The following is a 26,101-nucleotide window of genomic DNA, read 5'->3' on the forward strand; positions in this document are numbered from 1 at the left end:
CAAAAAATATAAAAAATTATGAAATAAAGCTTTCAAATTTATAACAAAGCGAATCTATATTTTAAGATATTTCGTCATTTGGTTATTACTATATTTTATTGTGTACATATGTATATATGTCGTACTGCGTATTTTAATATACATGTATACAATACGTAATATACGGCGAAAAAAGCGTTTCATCTTTCCAGACGATATCACACCATTTACACATTCACACTTCATACTCACGTTTTCCGTGTTAGAAGATCGGGGGTGTGGTTATTGATGGTGTAGAACGCGTTTTTTTTTTTAAGTACCTTATTAATAATGGAATTTCTTTTAAACAAATACAGACACTTCGAAGAAAGGATATTGCAAAGTTTGAAAGATAATGGCATTAAACATCGGTATGTTTATTATTCAGTGTATAAATGTAAAGATCAACGTGACTTAACCTAGAAATCTGTTTAAGAATATTAACTATTTAATATGTTTAAATTTTGTATTTACATCATTAAAAATTATGTAATATTAAATTTTATTTAATATATTGTAATATATAAATATTTTGTATGTATAAATAATGTATGTATAAATACTCTAAAATATTCAATTATGTATTATAAATTACTAGTATGTTTGATATATTTTATACTATTTATTTATAACTATAATGATACCATTATTATAAGAAAAGTGTTTTTATGATGATTTATCTTCAGCTAAGTTCCATATAAAAATATTAACATTAAGAAATATTTTCAGCATAAAAGCTGACAGTGGACTATGGCTTGGAACATTAGTAGGTTTAAGTGCAGTTTTAACTCTATTAAAGGAAGGTGCTAGTTACTCTGAAATCTGCCTCATTGTGGGTCTCACGGGAATTGGTCTTGTTATTAGTTCCATATGTTTATATTTGAAATTGTCAACTGAGAAAGTGACAGTTAAAGATTTTCAAGCTATATATTTTTTACCAGCTATAATAACATCCTTATTATACCTTCTTGTGGCAAATAAAGGTATATCAATTTATAAATATTGTTTTATATTGTTAATAATACCTTTAATATTTTATGAATTAATTAAAGTTAAATTATATTAAGTTTTATCTTATAATATGATTTGTTTAAATCAATTTTTTTATGTAAATATTCATTATCTATTTTATAAAACCATATTATTTTAGTTAAAGCAAATTATTTTATTTATTGATAAATAAGAACAGGATTACTAGTGAGTGTCACATGGGGCTTAAGTGTCGGAAGTTTAGGAACATGGGGTATTCTTCAATTGATGTCTACATTTCCTTGTTGTTTCACAATTGGAGAAGCAACAGCAGTTATGCATGGATGTATTTTGTTTCTAATGTCTGTAGTAACAAACTTGCCACTAAGATATCATCTACCACCAATCCATGATGACGATATTGCAACAGTTATTTTACAGGTATTCTAAAGGAAATCTTCTACAGATAATAAATTTGATATGATCAATAATTGAAAATTATAATTTCAGGTTGCAATGTTGTATGTGATATCAGTATGTTTAATATCTAGTTATTTTCCAATGTGTCGCTTAGCCAGAAATTTTTATTTAATGACAATCATACTTTTATTGATTGTAGTCTTACCATTAATGTATGTTTTATTGGATCAAAATCCTTTAATCTGGACGTTTTACTTTGTTTGCAATAAAACAAATAAGGTGCGCATAATAATAATTTTGCAGTATTTCTTATATAAGTATCAAATTATTTGTAATGGTTGCAAATATTACAGATCATGTTATTTGGATACTGGGCTTTATGTTTAGTACTAGGTGTAATAGTTATCACATACCAGGTATTATTAAATCTCCAAGCAACATCTTCAACTCGAAAAATGTTTCACTTATTGGCTGTACTTGTATATATACCTGGTTTAATATATGAACGCATATTGTTGTATCTAGCTAGTGGTGTAATAATGGGACTGTTTGTATTTCTTGAGGTATATCAAGTTTAAGAAACTAAGTTTTCTTGAATTTTATATTTACAATATTTTTAAATTTTCTATTGATAATTTCTTACTTTTTTAGTTGATGAGGTACTTACAAATATCGCCTCTTGGAGAATTATTACAACAGGGATTTTCTGTGTTTGCTGATGAGAAAGATAATTTGATTTCTTTAACACCTCTCTATTTGCTCTGTGGTTTATCTTTCCCACTTTGGATGCCTACCAACAATCTTTCATTATTAACTTTGCTTAGTGGTATCTTAACAGTTGGTGTGGGTGATACTGCTGCTAGTTTTGTTGGTAGTAGATGGGGTTTTCATAAATGGACCAATTCAGATAAGTCTGTTGAAGGAACAATTGCTTGTATTTTTAGCCAAATTGGATTAATATGTCTTTTAGCATTTATGGGTATGTATTATTTAAAATTTTTCTCTGAAATTTTTATGAATTAAATTTATGTATATTGTAAATATATATAAATTTAAATTATATAAATATATATAAATTTAAATATATATAAATTTAAATATATTTAATATATTTAATAATATCCTTGTGGAAGTCGGATAAAATACTGATTAAAATAACTAATTATTAAAATTGTTATTTTTAAAAAATATATACTGGTACACCACAAAATTAATGTATGTTTTTTAATAGGCTACGTAGATAATGGTTGGTTATTTTTACAAAGCTTATTATCGAGTATCGTGTTGTCATTTATTGAAGCACAAACAAATCAAGTTGACAATCTGGCATTACCATTGTTCATGTACATGTGTCTAATGGTCTAAGCAAACAATAGGTAACAATAACTGTTTTAAAACAAATTTGAACATACTTGATTGTTCAATGTAGTGTGGACCAAAGGTGTAGTGTTTCCATAATTCATTTCTTTATTTGTGTCGTTATATTTGAAGATACGTATATATTTCCTTGTATATAACATCCTTTTTCACACTAACTTGTTTTGTTACGAGTAATACTTAAAATTAGTTACTAGTCAAAAGTTTTTTTTTGCACTACATGCTGTTTCATTATTACATAGCTCTATAGTTTTATATCATTTAAAAATGTATGCATTATTGGAAATATTTATTTTGTAATTTATATTTCAAGTGAATAACAGAAAAATCTTACTCGTGTATATTACTGTTGAAAGTTATGTTAAATAATATTTATATAAAATTGTTCATATTTGTATATAAATATTATATTAAATATGTATATGAATTTATTTGACACAAAATAGCACATGAAATATTAGCTACTTTATGCTTGATATTGCATTTAATCATCTGATTTGTTTAAAAAAGATGAGTGGAATGCCTGTACTGTTACGATGGCTCACATAATTTGGTATTCCGTAACGCGTAACTTATTCATTCCTACCGATGCATTTTTGTATTTCATTCGAAAGAGTTTGTAAACAAAATCTAATAATAAAATATTTTTATAGTTGTATGTATGTATATTATTGATATTTTATTGTCTGGTAATTACAGAAAAGAATAAACAAAAAAAAAATGTTTATTGTAAGGTGGAATAACTTTTTTTGCGTTAATCTTGCAGTATACTGAAAGTGTAATTAATTCGTATTATATTAGTATATCGTATTCTTTCCTAATGTCAAATTTTTCTGGTATATATAGCTAATAATATAGCTACCATAAGGTATGCTATATATTTAGAAGAGGACGAGTCTGAAAAAGATCATTAAAATTATCTCATTTCATTATTTTATTGACCACACAGCCTTAAAATCTGACCGTACACATGTCATTATACGCCATGTCTATACGCGTACATGATATGCGGAATGTTCGAAAAGCACCGATTTCTTGTCAAGGCTTATCATTAATTGTGAACTCTGTATTAAATATAACTCTATCATACCGCAGGTTTTATTCGCGAAGAAAAATATTAATAACATTATATGTTAAAAGTGTCTAGATTTCTTTCTTATTTTTTTTCTAAATCGTTTGACGTGTCTTGCCACGTTATCGCATATTAATTTCTGTGTAGAAATCGTTTGTTTACAAGACGAGTCGAATAATAAATTAAAATTATAAATACATCTAAATTAATATTTGATTAAAAATATTGATATAGTAAGAATACATGTATGCGAAAATATTACAATCGTATAAATTGTAGATCTATAATTTTAAGTTTATGTAAACTGATATGTGCAGTGGTATAGTTTCTCTGTTAACATTTTTCTTCACGAATTATTTTTTATACCATTTTTTTAAACAACTTTTTTTAAATATTAGTGGTTATGTTGTATTAATTTATTAAAGTTTATTGGTATTTATATGTGTGTATATTTATGAATCGTTTATAAGTGCCATTAGTTTTTGTAAATATTAAAGGTGCGGTTAGATATTTTTATTTCAAGAAGTACAGTTTATTTATAACTGCCGATTGATTGCATCATTTAAAACACAACATTAAAATGATCAGAAGAGAAAGATGAAAACAAAAAAGAAAGAGGATGAAATAGAAACAAAGTAGAAAATTTATATTATCTTTTCCAATTTAAAAATTATCATAAAAATAAAATACATCTTATCGTGGTTATTCGTATTGTTAAAGAGTTTATACATAAAAGTAGCTTATTACATAACTTATGAGTTATGTGTAGTTCGTTTAATCTGGCGTTGCAATATGAAACATGATACGGAAGTCATGAATTATTTCAAATTATTTTGCAAAATAGCATTGCGAAATAATATTGAAAACTTATTTTGCAAAAGATTCTTACTAATTTATTAAGTTGAAAATATACGATATTTAAGGTATAATATAGAATTAATCCATAAATAAATATATTAATTATAAATAAATTAATCTAGAAATAAATAAAATGTCTAAATTATTTACGCATCCCACCGCATGTAGGTATTTGCTTTTGTAAAAAATGTCAGGCTGTTTTAATGTCAAACGAAACGTTTTTCAATATATTGATACAGTAAATTATTTTTAGTATATAATCTTTTTTTACATATGTATACACCTCAAATTTAAATTGTACGTTGGGAAGTGTAATTATTATATTATAAAGTTTTATTGGACAATAAAAAGTTTATCGTTGTCAAAATTATTATATCGACAGTTATGTCTCATAAAAATTATGGACCAAGCGACAAATACGTTCTGAAACATACATATAAAACAGAAAATATTGAAAAATAATAAATTATATCGATATATGGTGAATTAGAAAATAATTTTTAAGCGACACATTACATTTAAATATGTATGATAAATTGACGTATTATATTTTATTGGAAAACAGGGGAGGGTTGAATTCTAAACAATTGAAGTGAATCTCTTTTCTATATTCCATAAACGAGTATCAACTACATCGTAAATCTCAATACAAAAAATCGTTGTTGTAAAGTCCCTAACCGCGAAATTATCGACAAATGAAAGAAGAAAAATGATGAAAGGAACTGTGACAAGAACGGTGATTTTCCAGCATTCCATACCGACGTTCATTATGTTACACCACATCTGTCGATCTCACGAAGCTGGGTTTCCGCATTGGTAAATCGCTGTCTTATTCGAAAATCGTCGAACGATTAATAGCAAGCTCAAGGAGAACGACAGATGATATTTATGAGATGTTTTACTACGTGCTACTTATTATAGTCGTTTCTTATATAGTTGTATCTGTAATTGTATAGCAATTAAATAAATATCCTGAAACTCTCGATCGTGTAATTCCGTTTTATTTTTATCTTTCGTTCCACCATGGTGCGCAATAGTACCGATCTTCTGGTTTCTCTCTTTTCTTTCTACTATATTTAATTACGAAAATTTATGTATTCGGTGTATTTTTTTAATTTTTTTGTGATATATTACGATGTACCTGTTGTTACTTTCGTTTTTTATTGGTGCTGATCTATGCCCACATTTTGTCGTTGCATCTTCCTCTTTTGCAAAGAATCGGTTTCTCCCTTTGCCTTAGCAGCTCTCTTTCTGGTCTTGGCATTGCATCTTTCGCAAAGGAAGGACGATGGAGCGAAAAGTTACGATAAAAAAATAAGCAATTGCTTTGTATCTTACCAGTTACCGACTGACACGCATATGTATTTAAACATTTTACACGTCAGGCGCTTTCCTTTTACGGACAGGAAATACAGATTACATTTTTGCTTGGTTTAATTCGACCCTCTGTGGCGGTGCTTTTTATTCCGTTCTGGTATATCACGTTTTTAACGAATTCAAACTTTCATAAAAGCCAATAAATTTCATTCATGCCTTGCTTGATTCGATCTACGTGTTTTAAATTCCCTTTTTCGGTTAAATAATTATGTGACTTATTTTCGCTTTCACTTATACTTCGTATTTAAGGTATAATTGATGCATGTTATTTAACACTTTCATTGATATTTATAACTTTACGAGTGCATCTGTATTACAATTTCATTACTTCGACATTCATCATGAAATGCAACATCACGTGGTTGGTTGTCTTGCTTTTACATAAACAAGAAATATATTAACGTCGATTTACTTGGAACTGGAATTTTCTAAACTTTGGATCTGAATTAAATCGAAGTGATGGAATAAGGAAACGAGATTTATTGAATGAAATTGCAATCTAGGTCGGACTTACTGTAAGTTTGTCAATAACCTACAAATTATATTTTGAAATGTATAATGTCTAAAATGTGAAACTTTTGTAACTTTGCATTGAAAAACGTTGCTCTGCCTTTCATCAAACGTTCGGTACATTAAAAATATTCGCTTAATCGAATTATGCGTGATTACTTTCTAGGAACATTTCTGTTGCGTTCACCGTGAGACTCTCGCTATGTTTCGTTAAACACATCGTCAGAAAAAATGTTCCAAACATAGCAAATATTTCGTAATTAGCAGTGGTCGATTATGCTGCAGTAATCTAGCATACTTTACAGTTTAGTCACGAAGCTGATATTCTCATAATTGATCCACGTGTATAAGTTCCGTATGTTAAAGGTTATGTCAAGTTTAAAGTAACTTTAAAGTTTCGGTGAATTCGAGCCTACCATAATACTTAATCGATATTCGTTATTCATTGCAGTGTTGTATTTGCGGCACATGCGAACGGGGCCTTTAAACAGAAACTCCTCATTCTTATACGATTTAAATTCATTGTATCGATTGCCGATATCTCGCGTGCATATTTATCTACATTAATTTACTTTCCGGTAAAACAGATTAAGAAGCTATTAACTTCCCTTCTAAACAATTATAGGATCGTTTTTAATCGTACCCTTACTTATATATCTAAGTTTGTCAAATAATTCAGACGTACAACGATAATAGAATAAAAATAATCCTCTATTGATAACAATAGGTACATCAATACACTGCTAAGTAACAAATCTTCATTTTCAAAGTAATATATTTAATTAAATAGTGTAAAGCAGAGTCGACAATACTTTCATTCGTTGAAAGCGGTGTTTTGCTATCTCTACTACCATTTCAACAATAATCGACTATTACTGGAAACATTTCAACAAGATCCACTACTTAATGGTTGATCTCTTGTTGCACTCTGTGTAAATGGAATCTTTTCATAAACTATAGTCATAAATTCTAATTTTTTCATTAATCGCAATTGAAACCACAATGGGTTCGTCGTAACTAAATAAAGAGCATCGTATCATTCTTTTTCCCCCCTCCATTTAAACGTAAATTACATATTTACAATCGCGAAGCGGTCTCCGTTGGCACTTCAAAACAACGTCACAATTCCTCGACCCCGTTCCACAATTATTAATGACACGAAGAAGAAAATGCTTCGCTTTCGTTAAAGCGTTAAGTAAGGGCAATCATATATATATTTGAAGGAAATGAAAATTTGCAACAAATATAACGTAAATAATTCAACAATAATGATAATTCAATAATTCAATGCACCATGAAGCTTTTATAGCAATACTGTGTCTTCCCTCCTATGCATTTGTTACAGTGCTTTTTCCCGGAGCACGTCAAGAATCTTATTCAATGTTCTCCAAGAATTTTATCTCGAGGAGAAGCATTTTTATTTGAAGTTTTTCGATATTCCGAAAAGTCGACGCCGAAATCTGTATTCACCAGCGATCGTAACTTTCCTTATTATTAATTATCGAGTTATAATTGTCGTTCGGCCAGTTGACGTGGAGTTAGAGAATTTTGGAATAGGAACGAATAATCGTATTATTGTTTTTAACTATATCAATGCTTTTGATATTAGCGGTATCATCTCCACGTCTTCCGGTGTTTGCGTACGTTCTATACAAGAATCGCTCCAAAACCGTATTCTATTCGTTTATCTATTAATATATATATATATATATATCTCTTTGGAGAGTTCTATTAATTCTCCGAATCCTGTGTATTATAAATATTAAGAAATAGCAATCGAAGCAAAACTAAATATTCTATTTTCTCTTTTCCACTATATCTTCTTTTCTCTTCTTTTCCTTTTCTTTCCTTTTTTCCTAAGAGTAGACACTGACTGAAAATTATATTAAAAGATTGTTCCCGATTATCGTAATTTGTTGTTCGATGAATATTTTGGAGAGATTCTTGCATTTACACAACGAACGAGATAAACACAGTTGCGAGTGTGTCGCGTGATTTTCGATATTCTTTTTACGATTAATTCACATTAACTTCACCAAAACCGATGGTTTTTGTGATCTGACAGGGTCGTGCGAAATTTTCGCAGCGCATTTGTCTGCATTAAAAAAGAACCAAACGAGTTAAATGGAATACAAATTTCATACATTATTTTTGAACTGTAACAAACTTTCATTGAAACACTCTTGTTTCGTAAAATACAAATGTATTGTTCGAAACAAGGTTCTCCGTAAACATTCACGTAGATCAGCTTTAAGCTTTTATCATTGAAGTCAATGACCGAAATTGAAAAGTAGATAAATCAAAAATTAAGATAAATTTTCATGTACTATACTTTGTGAGAGTTTTATTAATTGCTGATAAAATATTCAAATTTGCTCGTTTCGGGGTAAGTTTTCGCAACTTTTTCAAATCAAACTATATGCATTATAAAATATTATAAATCAAAGGTTTTGCATGGAATTCGAGATACACTTAAGTATCAAGAATTTTTCTTTCAACTTTCCGAGTAAAAGCATTGATTTTCTATAGTACGACCCTGTGCAGCAATGTTCAATAATCGGCAAATTAGCTTTGTATTTAACTGTTTCATTTCCCTCCTCCCTTTGCCACCTGGTCGGAAATCTTAACAACTATATTTATATCGTAAAGCATTTTGTATGCGTTTCTCCCGCGATCGTTTGCCACTGCGATCAACGAAGATGCGATCTACGCTCGAAGAGTGAACGATCTAACTCGATTTGCTCAAACGAAATCAATGATCCTGAATTTATCCTCACTGTCCATTATCTTTTTCAGCGAATAATTGTTTCTCTGAATAGTATACATCCATAGCTCTATCAATATCATCTCCAGAGAAGTGGGTATTATTTTGCGTGTTTCTGTTGCGTGAAAATCTTAAAACTTAAAATACGAAAGCTTAAAACTTACGCAATGAACTCGAGCTGACGAGGAAAATCGATAATCTCAATTCGTTCGGTGTCCAAACGAAAAACAGGCGTGGTTTCGCTATCGAGTCGAACTGCGTTCAGAATTGATCGGATAATAAGAAGTAGCTCTTCGTAGTGCACGCCTCGTACCGACAATGCCGACACGTAACACGGTTAGACGACTACTAGACAGTAGTAGACAGTAACATTTCACACGGTGTATACGCAGTGGCATCGATCGCGGGTGGACGTGCCGCCACTCGTTTCAAGCCTAATATACATCGAGTATTAGGTTTACAAAACAGATACCCTACTTCATCGTAGGGTTTCAAGGGGTGAATCAGTGGTTTCGCAATGGAGAAGGACGTGGGGCATTTGGATAGTTGGAGACGGGATTCTAGGAAAGTTGACAGGGCTGGGAGAGACTAGTTTTACTCCCTTAATTTGTGCCAATCGGCGATCTGCCTCTGCGGTGAGCTACAAACTTCCCTCCAATGATTCAGAGCGGATCCTTTACAATTCGGTCCACCGAATTCGAGTCGCCCAATCACCTAAAAAATGTACAATTATGTGCATAATGGGTACGAGAAATATATTTTTTGTTTACAGAACAGTTTACCGAACTACGACTTCTCTAAAATTAATTGACAATTGTTATAGTTTCTGGAGTGTAAAAGATTAATCACGAGATAAGACGAGATTTTAATTGTTCTTCAATTATGTTATTTATAAAAATGTTGTATGTATGTATCATATATTTACATATAAATACTTTGACTTTGAAATAGAAGGTAAAGTAAATGGGTATTATATAGTATAAGCGTATCTCTAGCGGATAGAATAATTATGTAATTAATCAGTTTTAAGTTAATTTCGTCATCTCACAAGAAAGATCTTCCACTTGAAAGCTGAAAATTCTGAATAATTTACGAAATAATCGGTAATTTATCATTACGTATATTTCCTATTAAAAGCGTTTCTCAATATTTCGATGTGTAAACGCATTAAAATCTTTCAAATGTTCAAATTTATATTGTTATTATATTTTTTAAATTTTACATTATTATTATATTGCTTGGTGTTCTTTGTAGAGAACCCGAAACTAAATGATCTGCTATCAGCTTTGTTTCGTTTGATTTTATTTGATTAATCAAATTACTATTTGAATTTATTCGGTATGTTATGGATATAATTTGACCTAATTTCATAGAGTATTTCGTACAGCTAAATAAAAACGTGACATGCGGTAATCATTTTGAAAATTCGGATTGTTCACGGATTGATTTATCGATCGAATGAGAGTTCGCCATGCTTAGTTAGTGTTATGTTACGTAAGAAAATTATGAAAAATCACGCTACACCGTGCGAGTCTACGACTTTCAGTCGCGTCACGCTATACCTGTCTATAGTGTTACAGTTTGAGGGTCGTACAGTATGATACGTACACACGTATCACTGTATGCATGTGCATGACTTAATTGTTCGATCAATCACATACATTTTTGTTGACTAACACTGGTACGAACGAAATTACCTGGTAGGTATATTCCTAGAAATTCTTAGCTTCGCGTTTTGCATATTACGAGAAGGATTTGTAACATAATACTACGTTACATCGTAATATCTTTAACTGTAGAAGGAATTCTTAGGTTTTTTACAGACCTCGCGAAACTGATTTTTCTCTCTTCGATTTGCTTTTACACGTTACTTAATAAAAATGTAACATTATAATTTAAAATTATAATCTAAAATTTAACTTTCAAATTTATTTTAATTTTATTAAATTTTAATATTATAACTTTTAATTTAATTCAAATTAGAATTTCAAAAGATTGACGAATGCAAACGTTATCAATAATCACAAACTGTATAACGATTATTAAAATGTTTTATTTTCATTTAAAAAGAAATCATTTAAAAAATTTCAAACTATAACTAAAAGTCATGAACCAGAGAAATTATCCTAAAGTTAATTCCAAAATTTTACCTTCATTCATAAAAAATCACTTAAAAAATACACTTCTAACTAGGATAGTAACGAAACGCTAAATAATGCAGTGATTATCCACATATATATGCATTACCTATAGGTCGTGCGCGTGAAAAACAAGTTAGAAATTGATCTTTTGGTGAAGCGCAAGCAATGAATGGTTTCATGGATGATGTACAAAAATTGATTGGATAATTCGATGGGTGGTTTTGAACACAAAATATAAATACACGAAACTTTATCGGTAAAGTTACTATATCGAAAACTATTAATCACATACGACTGAGATTGAAATATTGCTGTGATATCGAAAAGTCGACGAAACATTTGTTTTACAAATGCAACATTTCGTTCGTAAAGGAATGGAAAATAAATAAAATATCTACTCTAACTGCTATATATGTATATAAGAATATATTAGTAATTAAATTATAATTTCTAAGGAGATAAATTTGCAAATGAAAGTTGCACGTTGGAGAAATAATTGAATTTACTGATCAAAATGGGGGAACGAATGTGACACGTAGTAAGCTAGAAACACGGTTGAAGGTACGTACCTCGTTTCTTGTAACGCGATCCCAATCGATCAGCATAAACTCGAGGCTGACGTTGTTAAGACCATCAGCACCGTTCGGGATGTCAAAACCAAATGATTCGTTAAAGACCGGACTAAGGGTGCGTTTCTTCACACGCGTCTTCCTCTTCGCTATGCGCTGAGAGTTATACAAAAGATAGATCTTGACGTATGGATCTGCCAGCCCAGTCACGTCCATCTTCGGTAAATTCTGCGCCTTCAGCACGACCACTGTCAATCGGCTGTTGATCGGTTGCCAACAAAGGGAGACTAGCAGCTCACCCCTGCCTTGTGATTGAATCTATAATCACAGACATGATTTCAATTTTTCTTTCACTATAAAATATAACGTTCTTTTTTGACAAGTAAATTGGCATGTCATAACAAAATAAAGATTTTATACTATTTGTATAGTTATCAAGATACCATTTTTTTAATTCCTTCAACGCGACGTTTAGAGTAGCTTGTAGGAAAGAAAATGCAAAAAGTATTTCTATTGCATCGCGCGTTCGAATTTTATTGTATTGAAGCTCGAATAATGTTTTGTTAATAATAATTAGAACGGAAGAATAAAATTGACCGGATTTTTAGCCTCTTTCTTTTTCTCTTTTTCATCAAGTTTTGCCACATTAACAAACGTGTACCTTTTTCCTATTGATATGACGAAAAGCTCTCATGGTTTCTTAAATGAAGATATGGCTTTGGATGATCAATCTCTTTGCTAGATAATTAATTAAATAAAATTCGTTCTCGTATCTTTCTTTCTTTCACGAGGAACTGTAAAAACGTTAATATACAAATTACGTTAATTTTTTGTAATTTTTATTTTCCGCATTATCTTTGTTCACTGCGTTGTGTTGCGTGTTAGAACGGAGAAATAAAATTTTTCGGAAGTTTATTAACGCTAATTGTGAAATTCGACAAAAATTGCAAGCTATTAGTAGAGTAACTTGAAAAAGTTAATTTTTCATTAGTGTTTTGTTTCTTACCTTTAGACTCCTAGGGCATATTTTTCGACACAATGATATCTCCTGGTTATCAGCGTTCTCCAAATCGGGTACTGATGAAAGTGCACATGTCAGTTCACCGATAATATCGTCCCGAGAATATCTATCGAAGCTGAGCACTATAAAGTGCAGACTGATTTTCTGTGAACGATAACGAAAAAATACGTTTCGATGAGATACCTCGATTCGTTTTCTGATTGATCTAATCTTTATATTTATTTATATCTTGAACTCGACTAATTCTAAATTTAGAATATTTATGTCCTGAACTTAATTCAGTTTGAATTTAAAATATTATATATATTACAAAATATACATTCTCTTTTTTATCTTTATAAATTCATCACATATACATCTTTTCCTATGGACATAGAATAATCAAACATTTCATGCAACGAAGTCTAATTAATAACAATAACATAAAATAATAACATATACCAAAACACGAAAAATAAAAATAAAAATATTTACAAAAGTATTAACGCAGCTTAAGCAAGAAATATTGTATCGTATCGTCACTTTAACATTATAGTCATTAGTTTTAACGTCAATTATTTGTTATCACTTCGTTTGGAGATGACAATAAAGAAAGTAAATAATAAAGAAGTAATCTCAAGCGAATTATTGGATACCATTGTCCATTGGATCTATTGTCCTTAACAAACTCTCAAGATTCACGCTCTTAACATTCGAATACCATTTAATTATTAACGACAAATTAAAGTAAAAAGAAATAAACAAATAAAAATATGTAATTTAATTGTTGCTTTTTAAAAGACAAAAAGTAGAAAGAATTTGTTACCTGAAGCTGGTCCTTAGATATTCCAAAGAACGTGAAATCTTCATCATAGACGGGGTCTCTGGTGTTTCTGAGTACCCTGGTCTTCGCCTGGTGTTGTTTATCCGGCAGCAACTTTAATTTCACGTAAGGATCGCTGGTAGCTCTCGCAGGTAGACCCTTGCAGTTCACCACTGTCACTCCGAGTGCATTTTGTTCGTTTACGTACCGCAATTTGAATACCAATTCACCCATATCGCCTTTGTTATTCTTTGTTTCGTGGTTCTTTTTACGTTCTGTTTTCTCGTTGTTCTCAATTTCCGCCTTGTCCCGTTCATTCTCGATGCTTAGAGTAACCTCGCCAGAAGGTGTCTGAGCCGGGGTGCCTGTAGTTGATTGAACGAGCAACCGATATTTTAATCATCGATAACCCAGTCTCTTCTAACATGTTAATACGCTGGCTTAGGAATAATCTCTGCCGAGTACATTCAGTCATTTAGCAATTTAAAGTAATTTCTATCAACCATTATTTTACGTGGTTAATACTTTAGAATTTATTTGTCCTAATTTCTCGTTATACAGCAAGAATTTTTTCTCTCGCGACTACTGTCTTTTACGTAGAATTGGAATGAATTTTAAATGAACTTCCAAGAGAGGACGGAAGTGTTGCTTCTAAGTTGAACCGTAGCAAACGTCTTTCAGCTATCAAGGTTGTAGAAAGAAGCTTGTATATATATCTTCACTCGTTTCTTACGACGCGATATCGACGGCTAAATAGCCAAAGGTTTGATAGTAAAAGTAAAGATGTTAAAATTTATCCGATTCTTGTATCCAATTACGGAAGTAATAACCGAAGGTATTAAATTTTGTACAAGTTAAATGGTTATCAACGCGTTACCCCTTAACGCTCGTGTTATTCAGCTAATCGTTCAAAGCGCACAAGCCCGTGTCAACCGCCAACCAACCATTTTTAATTCATTCTTCGTACAAATAAACAATCACGTTTTCGTATTTATAAAAAAGCGCTTACTTTTTTCATTTCCTACCTTGTGTTTTGCATTTTGTCGTATTATAAACGTAAAATATAGAATTAAAATTACGGAAGAATGCATTAATACATAGCCAGGAAATAATTCCGCTGAAAACAAAATTGTGCATTTTTGACCGACTCGACTGTTAGATTAGAAAAGGGTGTTAATAAACGTACTTGAACGAAGATTTATACCTGTACCCTGAGGTGTTCTTGGCTGTGATCCAGGATTCGACGACTGGGATCCGGTCGGGCTGGGCGTCTGTCCACCTGAACCAGGAGGACTCTTGGCTAGTCCGGTCGGGCTGGGACTCTTCTTCAGGTAGTGGCTGGTACTACCCGGACTTTTAACTGCTGTCGGTTTTCTGTGGGGCGGCCTGAACGCCAGGGACTTGTCGGAGTTCAGCTTGGTGTGTTCACGACGTCGTCGACAAAGCCACCAGGTCATGGCGACGGCGCAAAGTAGGAAAACGGCTCCTATACATAGTGCGACTACGGTCGTCGTCGACACTGAAATTCACGCATATTTTTCCTTGAAATTCTGTTACTTTTTACTTATCGGTAGTTCACTGAATTTTTGTTTTTAATACTCGTTTCGCTTGTGAACGATCATTATGGAGGAATTAGCAATCAAGTATGTGTATTTTATGTTTAAAACTACTGTACTTACATGCGTATATATAAGTATATGACGTTGGAAGGTATCATCGTATTTCTTATAACATTTTGTAAATACGTGTCGTATTTTTGAATTTTCTTGCTCTTAAGACCTCAACTTACGACAAAGATTAAACACATCTTTCTTCCCTTAATTTAACATTCTCAGTTTTATATTTTAACCTACTCTTCTCACTGAATATAAAAGAATATTTTTTAATTTAATTTCTTATCGCGTGTCTTAATTCCATTACGCGCTTGAATGCAAGTGGCAACCGGTTGTAGTTAATGAGAACTGCAGGTCAGGAAAATATCTATCTAAAATCTGTAGTTATATTTTTTGCGCAATTAGCATCGAAGAAATTAATTCGTACGAAGACGAAAATATATATCGATCAGAGAAGATTTGAATTTCATAGGAAGGTTAGTCTCTCATTGCTGACTAATAGAAAATCCTGGCAACGTTGAATCATCGTGACAACGTGCGCGTCTTATTTGCTAGTTTAATCAAACTCCGTAAACGTCACGAATCGATCAAAAAGAAGACGAGTTCCAATAAAAGTTACGCGATGTTGCTAAAATAAAATTTATGCTATTTTTATATCTGTCTTAATAACGTTTTCGTTGAAATGTTATAAGAAACACTCGAATTTCATCCCTTATTCAGGGTGCTGTGTTTAAGTTTATACTCTATCACGAATAACATGGTCATCAAGTTTCCCTATAACGAGTTATGGAACCGTATGGGTTCACAACGTCGACCCCAAAACATCCCAAAACAGCATCAACCGTTGAATCTACGTATATACGTGAACTAATTGATACTGATAATACAAGCATCGACTGACAAATATCACATGTTGTTGTGTGTCGTTAGTCGTAAAATCAATCATCCTCCACTATATGCATACATTGTCGAATTGAAGCAATTTATTAAATCATTCATCAACCATTGCGATTACATGTATAATTCTAAAGTAGTTAGTCCACGTTGACTCATCTACAAGCAGCTAACGGTACGAAGCAACGAGAACAAATTCGAAAGTAATTTATTTTGATTCAACTACAAGCAGCTAGAAACAACGAGAAGAAATAAAATAAAAGCGATTGCAATCGATGAAAACATCCAGTCACGAAATGCATAAGATTACGCGGTGTAACAGCTGTCTGCGGTTATCGGCGCCACGATTTCCTCGATCCTGAACCAGTGTCCCATTCGAATCAGTCGAATGGCATCTTCGAAATCGAAGTATCCCCGAAAGAAGGAGAAGCGATGCACGATGGTGTAATCGCGTAAATCGAGCAAAGAGCTCGGAATCATGGTTACGAAGGAGGATCGATGTCGGTTGAATCACGAGGATTGCCCGGTTCGAAGAAGATACGCAAAAAAGGCTAAGGCAAGTCGAATTTCACGTAAACGTGGTCCACTTACCGAAATCGACGGGTCGAATCACAGGTCCGTCTTCCGTCACTCCTCCGACCATGTTCGGCCACGTTTTCCTCCGTCTATTTGGACGCTTTTATCCGCGTAAGTTACTCGGCCACGACGCACTGAACGAATATTTACGGCGTGCGGACCGTTCGTGGTATTCTGAGGCGACCATCGGACGAAATGCTCCGATCAATAGTAACGTCCGGGGCTTGCGCGGAATAGACGTCGCTGGAAAAGGAACCAACGACGACCACGACGCCGACGATCAAGACGGTGACGACGACCATGACGCCAGGGACAATGCTGTTTCGATGGTCGTACGACGAAAGAAGGGCCCCCGTCCCTGCAGGTAACGAAGGATTTCACAGGATGATGCACTTGAGGGGAAGTGGCGCAACCAGGGGTCGAATCGACGGGATATCGATTGTTGGAGTAGCTTGGTTTTAGAACTGATATTCTGAGAAACGATAGGACGACTAGTTTTTATTACCCACGAAGAATGACTCATGATGGAAGAGGGATTTCAGGGAAAAGGGAAGAGGAATTAAAAGATTTGTGCGCGTTTCTTATAATCCTGGGATTTTGAAGCCCGAGAGAGTTAAGGTGGTGTTTTGTTTTTGACGTGTCACGGTGAGCGTGATACAATTGAGAAAGAGTTTAGAGATAGCGAGGACTGAATGATAACATGTTTTATCGTTGATAATTTTGGTTTAGCGTAAAGATATTTCCTTTTTCTTATTTTTAGGATCGATTCCCCTCTATATTTTTAATATAAAGTATCGATACAAATATGTATGTTTCTTTTATCGTTTAGTCATTATGTTGAAAGCATATTCATACGGTTTTGTAACCGTCAGAATATTTCATAGTGGAATTCATTTTTGTTTTTGCAACGTTACGGCCAATAGCGACCTGGGGAACGTACTGATTTTTAAGGAAACAATAGATAATATCTATCTATATTTATATTTGGGCGTGGACTACAGATACAATGGACCCTTCTGCATGAAACTGACGTGCTTACATATTTATAATTTAAATGTTTTGTTTTAACAATCTTCATTAATACGTTTTGAAATATCGATAAAAATATTGCGATATAGTAATACCGAAGAAATTATTATATAAATACTAATAATATAGAAATTTTGCATCTTCAGGAAGAATTATGCCGCGATATTTTTAATTATTTACTTCGGACGATATTATTATCATATTTATATTAGTTATGTTTATTAAAGTTAATTTATTTTCACCCCTTCGGTAAAATGGAGAAAGCATCAAAGTCGAAGGGAAAGGTGAGACTAAAAGTAAAACTGCAACTTTAATCCACTTCGCGCGAGTTCTGTTTTGAATTATCGATCTACATTACAGCTAACATACGGAAGATAAGTCTCTATGAGTCATTTATCGCCTCAACCTTCTAATTAAGCGAATAAATTAACATTCGTATGATGGCACGAATCACGCATAAATTGCGAATTTTATGTTACTAATTAAATTAGAACGTCATATTTCTTACATTTATAATCTCAGAAATATATGTCAAATATACGTATACAAACAATTTCTTTGTCTAAATTGAAGAAATTTGTTAAAACCGCCCAATATTTTAGAAATATATCTCTTGCCTTTTGTAATGTTAAATTTTTCTTCGTATCAAATTTGTCGAAAATTTATTCATACAAATATTACTTCCACTGGATCGAAATATCGATGAAGGCCGTGTTGCGCATACATACGAGTGTATTCGTAACTGTGAAATATTTTTGAGGATCGAATACTAACCTTCTCATTCACGTGGACAGGTTCGTATTTTCTATGTCCGAAAACACAAGCGATGATGTTCGACGTGAAAATAAATTTCCGTAAAATATCGTGTACGTAGAGCGCGACACGACGCGTGCACATCTACTACATTTTTTAAACGAATTGGGATTACGTGAGTGACAGATAACTGCTCTCATTTTCAAGCTTTTATAGAAATTATTACTAAATCTTTAACGATCGCGTAAATCCTTTTTTTTTTTAGAAAAGAATAGAATAGATTTTCAATCGAAATACAGAAATTCATTCGAATCTTATTAATAATTGGTTTTTATATATACTTTTTACGTAAATGCATTTCTTGAAAAAGTTTATCTATAATAATTTTGTACTTTTCTACTTATAATTTTCATTTGCAATCATTATTTTATATCGATATTTATTTTTATTGTTTGACGTTTTAATTTTTACTTTTGTTTTTAGATTACTCTTTTGGTATTTTCCCCATGATCTATAAAATATCTTGGTGTTAAAAATAAAACAGTTGTATTTGAAAGTAATTTCTAAAAATAGCTATTAATTTTAAATCATTGGTATTTTTAGCGATATATCATTGATAGAAAATTTAGGATCTCTTTAAATGCAAGTTATATTAAGGACTATCGTATAAACGAACTTTGATCATTCCGTTAATTATAATTTAAGTAGATAACCGATAAAAGTGATGACTCGTTTAATTATCTTAACAAATTGTAAGAGTCCGACTATTTGAGGATAAGTGTTAGCTTTATTATCAGCCGTCTTCGTCAATTACATCATCGCTATCTTATCTGTTATCCGCCTATGACGTCATTAGACTTGAATAAAAGCATGCGCGTTTCCATCACGAGGCTACAGCGCCATGATACGTGGAAATACTTTACTTGAGCGCATGTTTATCCACGCTTAACCAATGGGGCCAACGTAATGTTATTACGTCATCATTGATAGAACGCGTGTATATGGGAAACTTCAAAAGTGGTGAGCATAATTTTAAAAGTACTAATATCCAGGAGCTTCTAAATGGTCATATAAATATTGATGGTACAATATTCTTCCATAATCGTCGAATTTTCACGTTATCGTTGACGCAGTGTGGATATACAGGATGCTTAAAAACTGGAAAAAGATGTGTACCAAAATGATGAGAGAAATTATTTGAATTATTATCTCATTTGTTTTGCTTCCTGTATTACATATCTTTTACGAAACTTCGTCATTTCAACTGCATTGATAGAAGCAGATAACAGACATGCACGTTAACCACGGAGCAGTCGTATCATCGATATAATAGCAAATATTATAATACGTAAAATAGTGATAAATTGAAAAGTGACGTTAAGTTTATCATTTACTACTCTACTGCACCTTGATCTTTTTTTATCGTTTCTCAGTCTGATACCAATGATCGAAGTGCAGTTTATAGCACATAACGAATCTAACGCTACCTTACTTTTTATCACTGCTGGGCCTGATAGCTAAAATCAAAGTGTAGCAAAACAGTAAATATTGAATTTAACGTCACTTTCCAATTCTCTTTGAATCATAACCTCTCTTTTAGATTTTTCAGCGCACGAGTAACAAGCGCCGTTGTCAATAATCCGTTTGAAACGACCTGTAGCATCGTTCTACCAGCACTGCGTCAGTTGGTATGTGCGCAGAAGACAAATATCGAATGGTACGTAGTAACGTGGACTCGTAACTACGATCAGACCGGCTTTTACGAGCGGCTCGATATAGCCGCGCTGCGTGTGCTCAGTGTGTGGAACAAGAACGACGGATGAACGACCGTATGTTGGACGATCGCATATCTATCCCAGAACGTCACTGGAATAATTAATAAATAAAGAAACAAGACGAATTTATAAATCGAGTGACCGCGAAAGGTGTGACCGTGTCGCAACAGACATGGGATTAAAGGATTTCCGAATAATCTACGACAATCCTTGGGGGACTTATTATCCAGGACAGACTGTCAGTGGAAATATCATCGTGGTATTAAACAGTACGAAGAAGATTCGTGGTATGTTATGCATATTCGAAAGTATCGTCGAGTGACTCAGTCAGACGATCTTATTTCCGGATGAGTAATATGTGATAGTATATACTCGATTAGTAATATCTAGAGATCGACAGGTGTTTCTAAGTGTTCGAGATACGCGATATTCATATGGCTTTCTTATTGGAAATACGGCTATGTGTCGCCGGGCAGATCATGATGTGTAGTGCATTTTGCAGATTCGAGGATATATGCCGTATTAGAAAATAAGGAGAGGTAGTGACAGTAAGTACGAAGAAGTAACGAGAATTGTTTATAGTATTCTTCGTTTAGTTAGATAATTTAAACGAAGAAAGATTTGTAATTTAAATGAAAAAGGCCTTTGAGGAATTAAAGAATGACTATAAACATTTAGAAAACATTTTACATTTAGAAAAATAAGTTTTGCTCAAATTTAAGTAGCAAAGGAATAAGTGAAATTATTTAGTATTTTCTATTAAGGAGATATTGTTAAATGATTTCCTATCTGTAAGAACTCTAAAAAGTTAAAGCGAATGTGGAACAAAGAACTATTACTTGAGTGTGGGAGAAACTATGTATAATATTAGATGCATTCTCCGTATACTGCTTATGTAGGAGCATGTTCTATTCTAAGTTTCCTTCTAATTTCGAAATGATATTCGATGTATATTGTCGAGCTCCTGTCGCCGCATTCCTGTGGAGAATATTTTTTTCTTCTTTGTGGTAAGGTGTAGTTTAATTATAGCACGACCATACACACCCGCACAGTGGAAATGAACAGTGGCGATCGGCCGTGGAACACTTGTTTTCGTCACGCTGTATTGTATTACTATATTATATATAACAATATTCTTCTAATTACTTTACTATAGCTAATATTCTATTTTAGTATTGGTACTATTTTTTTGCTGTAATATTATTTAATATCATTATTTGCTATTGTATTACAGTGTCACATATGATACGAGTATTGTTATTAATTTAATTTTTCTGAAATTTGTATATATTATTATTGCTTATTTTTGCTAATTATTTTTATGATTTTATGCCTTATCACCTTTCATTCTTGTAACATTTTTAAAACATCACGAACGTTTCTTCTATAAGCGATGCTATTTATATTTTAAATTTATGTCAGCCACATAGAAATATTCTATAGGATTCTTTCGTGGTGCGATATTCTTGACATTTATTTGACGTTGATGTAATGTTTTATTAGCATCGACTTGCGGTTGGCTCGCGGTTAATTTTACACCATTATGTTATTGTTAATGGTAATTTCAAAAATGTGTCACTTTCTGTTTAAACCGAGCAATGTGAAACGCCTTAAATAATTGAAAGCATGGAGCTCTGATAATTTTGCTATTCAGAGTTATCTGAAATCGAGTTAAACGTTAGAACCATACAAGGCAATGTATACTATCACATATTATATATACATTTATATCATACACAATGAAATGGAGTAACAAAACTATTTAATTTCAGTATTAAATTACATCTATATTACCTAGAGCGAAGATGTAAAGAAAGTAATAATCAGTTTTCAATGTTCACAAAAACAATACCTCAATCTTACTGATATTGTATCGGAGTACAATTGTATTCAATTGTACTTAAATCAATATGTGATTTCAATTAGATAAATTTAAAAGCCATTACCGTATGCAGTATGAAACTAAGATTGATGAATTTGAACTATATGTAATTTTTCTTTATAGTATAGAATGTCATATGTATACGATATTCTATAATTTATGTAAGAGAAACATCAATTGATTAATAATAATATATAACAATTTCATTATTTTTCCAGGCATATGTGTAAAAATAAAAGGTGTGGCGAACACATGTTGGACAACAGACAAACAGGATATGGATGAGAGAGGACAGTACAGAGATGGAACTCAGACGGTCACCGCACATGAAGAATACTTCGATACAAAGTATTATCTTGTTGGATCAGCTTCTGGTAAAATTTTACCTTAAATTATTTCATTGGTTAGAACTTTCATTGGAAAAAGTAATAAATTTTCTTTAGGAGGTGAAATCGAGATACAAAGCGGCGAGCATAAATTCCCGTTTCAATGTATTCTACCCATGAATTTACCCAGCAGTTTCGAATCCGATTTTGGCCACGTTCGGTATACGGTCAAAGCGACTCTGGATCGCCCTTGGAAATTCGATCAAGAAGTAAAGAGCCCCTTTACAGTAGTGTCGCCTTTTGACCTTAATCAAGAAGTAAGATCCTCGGTACGTATTCATCAGAAAATTCTCCATTCAGTGAACATTTAGTGAACGTTTCACGGTTGAAATTGAAGCTACGAGTAATTGACATTCGTTAAACAGTTATGGGAACACTCAGTTCCTTAAAATTTAGCATACATTTCGAAGTAGAAAATTAAATCGAGAGTGAAAATTTTCATATTTAAAATTTATAAAAATTGCAGCAAAATTATGTTTCATAGTTTAACTTTTGCACGTACAGTTGATTTAGTAAAATTTTATTATGGTATAAAGAAACGCATACATTTTCAGGAAAAAGTGCAAGTAGAAATGAGTAAGACGTTTTGCTGCTTATGTTGCGGAACACCATCATTAACTGTTAACTATTCGTTACCAGTGAGGGGATACGTACCAGGTCAAACAATGCCAATAAAGGTGAACGTTGAAAATTTGTCAGGAGTCACTGTGGAGACTGTAAAACTCATTTTGTGTAAGGTATATACAGTTTGATGATGCTGATAAATATGCGATATCGGTGAAAATATTTCGAGATAATAATGGAATCACATGAAGTCTAGATCGTGACTTTTCGGGCTACCACACCGACCACTGATACTAAAACGGAGGAAATTGTGATAGCGGAAGTTGCTAAAGGACCCGTCGAAGGACGCGGAAATGCAGATTATGAACAGAAGCTCGATATACCTCCACTTCCTCCATCGAACTTGACGAATTGTGGAATTATTGATCTGGAATATAATCTTAAAGTCGTGGCTTGTGTTTCAGGATGGTTAGTATATGTTACCTTATATATAGGTAGAAGAATATTAGAAGAATAGGTAGAAGAATAGGTAGCAGAATATTTTATTTGCGAATTAATTAATTTTTATATACGCAAAAGTTATTAATTTGTATACTATTAATTTTACTATAAGAGAATTTTTTTTAACGTTACATGTTTCAAGTGAAATTAAATACATGCGCTATTACATTTGTGAAACATTATAAATAAATCAGTGCTATTCACTATTTGTATGATACGATGATACTATGACTCATCGAGTGATGTGCAAAGAATGGCAACTGAACGACACAATGGAAAATTGGCCCTATAAAACCGATTCTAGTTGCTCGTTAAAATGTTTTTGAATGAGTTAGAGCGGTTGATTCTATGTTAGGTACCATCGAAATTTGACGCAGAACACCCTTATATTCGTGGGCACGGTGCCATTAGTAAATTATCAAACTCCAAGTGCTCCATCGGCCGAAGGATATCCACAACCCTCAGAAATTGGATGGACAACGACAGGAATTCCACTTTCAAGCGTTGACGGAAGTCCACCATCGAATTTGTATCCTAATCTGCGTAAGAATATTTTCATGTATTTCTTATAATTATATAGTTTTAATGAATTAAACTATTGTATTCTAAGAAAGGATATAGTTTAACAGTAGTTAATGTATAAAATTATATAGCTCCACCATCGTACGAAGAATCAACCAATGGTGCTAGAAGTCTGTGGGAACGTGGCGAATCCGAGTATATATATGGTGTGTCGAATCGTTTCGCGCCAAAATATCCCGTGTTCAATTTTGCGGCGAATCAGTAAACAACGAAATGAAATAATTTGGTGCTTTGTTTTGAAAAAGAAAAGCGAAAGTTATACGCGCGTTACATATTACAGTCTGTAAAACAGATTCTAGGAGCTTTGAAAAAAATTAGGAGCTCGCGATTGTGTATGTTGTTTAAGCTGATAGCCTGAATTAAGAGTTGTTCAAGCACGTCTTGTTTAACTTTTTTTAAAACAGAAGGGTGCGGGCAAAATAATTAACCAAAGCAAATCCCAAGAAAATAATTATTTAAAGCATAAGAATGACAGTATAATTTAATTTATGTAATTTCTCATTAGGGATATTACTTTTTAATTGAGATGCGGGTTAGTTATATACCACTAATGTCAAACATTGTAATTAGTTTTGAAGGTTGCATTTCTGCAACGAAGAAATCGTTCTGATTAATTAAGGCGCACAATTAGAAAATACTCAAAATGCAAAAAAAATACTATGCATATTTTTCTATGATATTTTTCGTAGGAGTGATTACAATCTAAAGCAATATTTAACATTTTTAAACTGCCGATACAAGAACATTTAGCTTTTATGATAATTTGTTCGAGTCACATTTTTATATGTATTTAATTATATGCTATCATTAGTTATATCAATATATTGTGTATAATGAAGATACAAATCCCTAAATTTGTATTTGTATCTATCTTGTTGTCAATAAAACGTTCTTTTTCATATATTTACGATATTTAATTATATACTGTTGAATTATATTAACTGTCATTAAGGGATAATTACTCTCATCTGGTATTGCCTATATATAAGTACAGGGTTGACTTTATATGCCAAATTGATTAAACGTTATAATGTTACTAAATTATTACAAAAAATTCTACAGAAGTAAATAGAATGCAATTAGGATACAATCGTTTACTGTGCAGGCATTAGTTTCCATTCTACGATAAATATCTTCATTAATTTGATATTTATAAGTATACTACAACACTTGATTAAGTTTTATTTCATATTATCTTTTCATATAATAAAGTAATCAATTTTAGAGATAAATAAATATCTCCTCTCTATAATTCTTGTCTTTCGTGTGTTATTATTTTTATTATTATTATTCTATCAATAAAATTATATTTAATATTTAATAAAATATACGAGTAAAACATTTCGGAAATGTTATATACTATTGCATGCTCAATAGATTACAGTTACTTTCATCTCATTTCTGACCTTACTTTTCAGTCTTGTACTTTAATAAAGTCCCAGTTACTCAACCTTGTCTGTGCAGGAATGTTCTTACCTACTGCAGTTACGGTAGACGCGTAAATGTCTGTCCGAGAATTAAACGAATAACTCTCTCCAATAAATTAAAATCAATTTCTTAAATTAAAAATGAATTAAACAAATGAAATGAATTTCTTCAAATAATTGTAAATTAATCAAAATTTTTAACGAACTAAAATTTCCCGTTC

At 32.1% G+C, this 26,101-nt stretch overlaps 4 protein-coding genes and 1 long non-coding RNA gene across 6 annotated transcripts in view; 3 read left to right on the plus strand and 2 right to left on the minus strand.

Moving 5' to 3' along the window:
- LOC126915589 (phospholipase DDHD1-like) overlaps nucleotides 1-26,101 on the minus strand; it is a 410,369-nt gene that overhangs the window by 12,305 nt on the left and 371,963 nt on the right. The window lies entirely within an intron of this gene.
- On the plus strand, nucleotides 86-3,442 carry LOC126915593 (dolichol kinase). The gene is made up of 7 exons (XM_050720412.1): nucleotides 86-389; nucleotides 748-1,001; nucleotides 1,208-1,428; nucleotides 1,498-1,686; nucleotides 1,761-1,970; nucleotides 2,059-2,386; nucleotides 2,639-3,442. Exons 1-7 carry the CDS (start codon nucleotides 310-312, stop codon nucleotides 2,770-2,772), a joined length of 1,416 nt encoding a protein of 471 aa, XP_050576369.1. The 5' UTR covers nucleotides 86-309; the 3' UTR covers nucleotides 2,773-3,442.
- Nucleotides 3,701-17,213, minus strand: LOC126915595 (synaptotagmin-4). Its single transcript, XM_050720413.1, has 6 exons — nucleotides 16,997-17,213; nucleotides 15,103-15,417; nucleotides 13,902-14,263; nucleotides 13,082-13,240; nucleotides 12,076-12,393; nucleotides 3,701-10,079 (listed from the first exon to the last, which is right to left on the minus strand). Exons 1-6 carry the CDS (start codon nucleotides 17,046-17,048, stop codon nucleotides 9,960-9,962), a joined length of 1,326 nt encoding a protein of 441 aa, XP_050576370.1. The 5' UTR covers nucleotides 17,049-17,213; the 3' UTR covers nucleotides 3,701-9,959.
- Nucleotides 14,262-15,289, plus strand: LOC126915617 (uncharacterized). The gene is made up of 2 exons (XR_007710265.1): nucleotides 14,262-14,561; nucleotides 14,602-15,289. It is a non-coding gene; the product is annotated as an uncharacterized LOC126915617 (long non-coding RNA).
- LOC126915597 (arrestin domain-containing protein 17) lies at nucleotides 19,936-25,356 on the plus strand. 2 transcript variants are annotated; one of them, XM_050720415.1, is made up of 7 exons: nucleotides 19,936-20,825; nucleotides 22,639-22,794; nucleotides 22,864-23,075; nucleotides 23,361-23,543; nucleotides 23,627-23,838; nucleotides 24,227-24,414; nucleotides 24,525-25,356. In XM_050720415.1, the coding sequence occupies exons 1-7, from the start codon at nucleotides 20,711-20,713 to the stop codon at nucleotides 24,656-24,658; spliced, it is 1,200 nt and encodes a 399-aa protein (XP_050576372.1). In that variant the 5' UTR covers nucleotides 19,936-20,710; the 3' UTR covers nucleotides 24,659-25,356. The 2 variants fall into 2 exon arrangements, with proteins under 2 accessions (XP_050576372.1, XP_050576374.1); XM_050720417.1 differs by lacking the exon at nucleotides 19,936-20,825 and adding an exon at nucleotides 20,863-21,086.

This window comes from Bombus affinis, chromosome 4, assembly GCF_024516045.1.
Source record: "Bombus affinis isolate iyBomAffi1 chromosome 4, iyBomAffi1.2, whole genome shotgun sequence".
Classification (NCBI taxonomy): Eukaryota; Metazoa; Arthropoda; class Insecta; order Hymenoptera; family Apidae; genus Bombus; species Bombus affinis.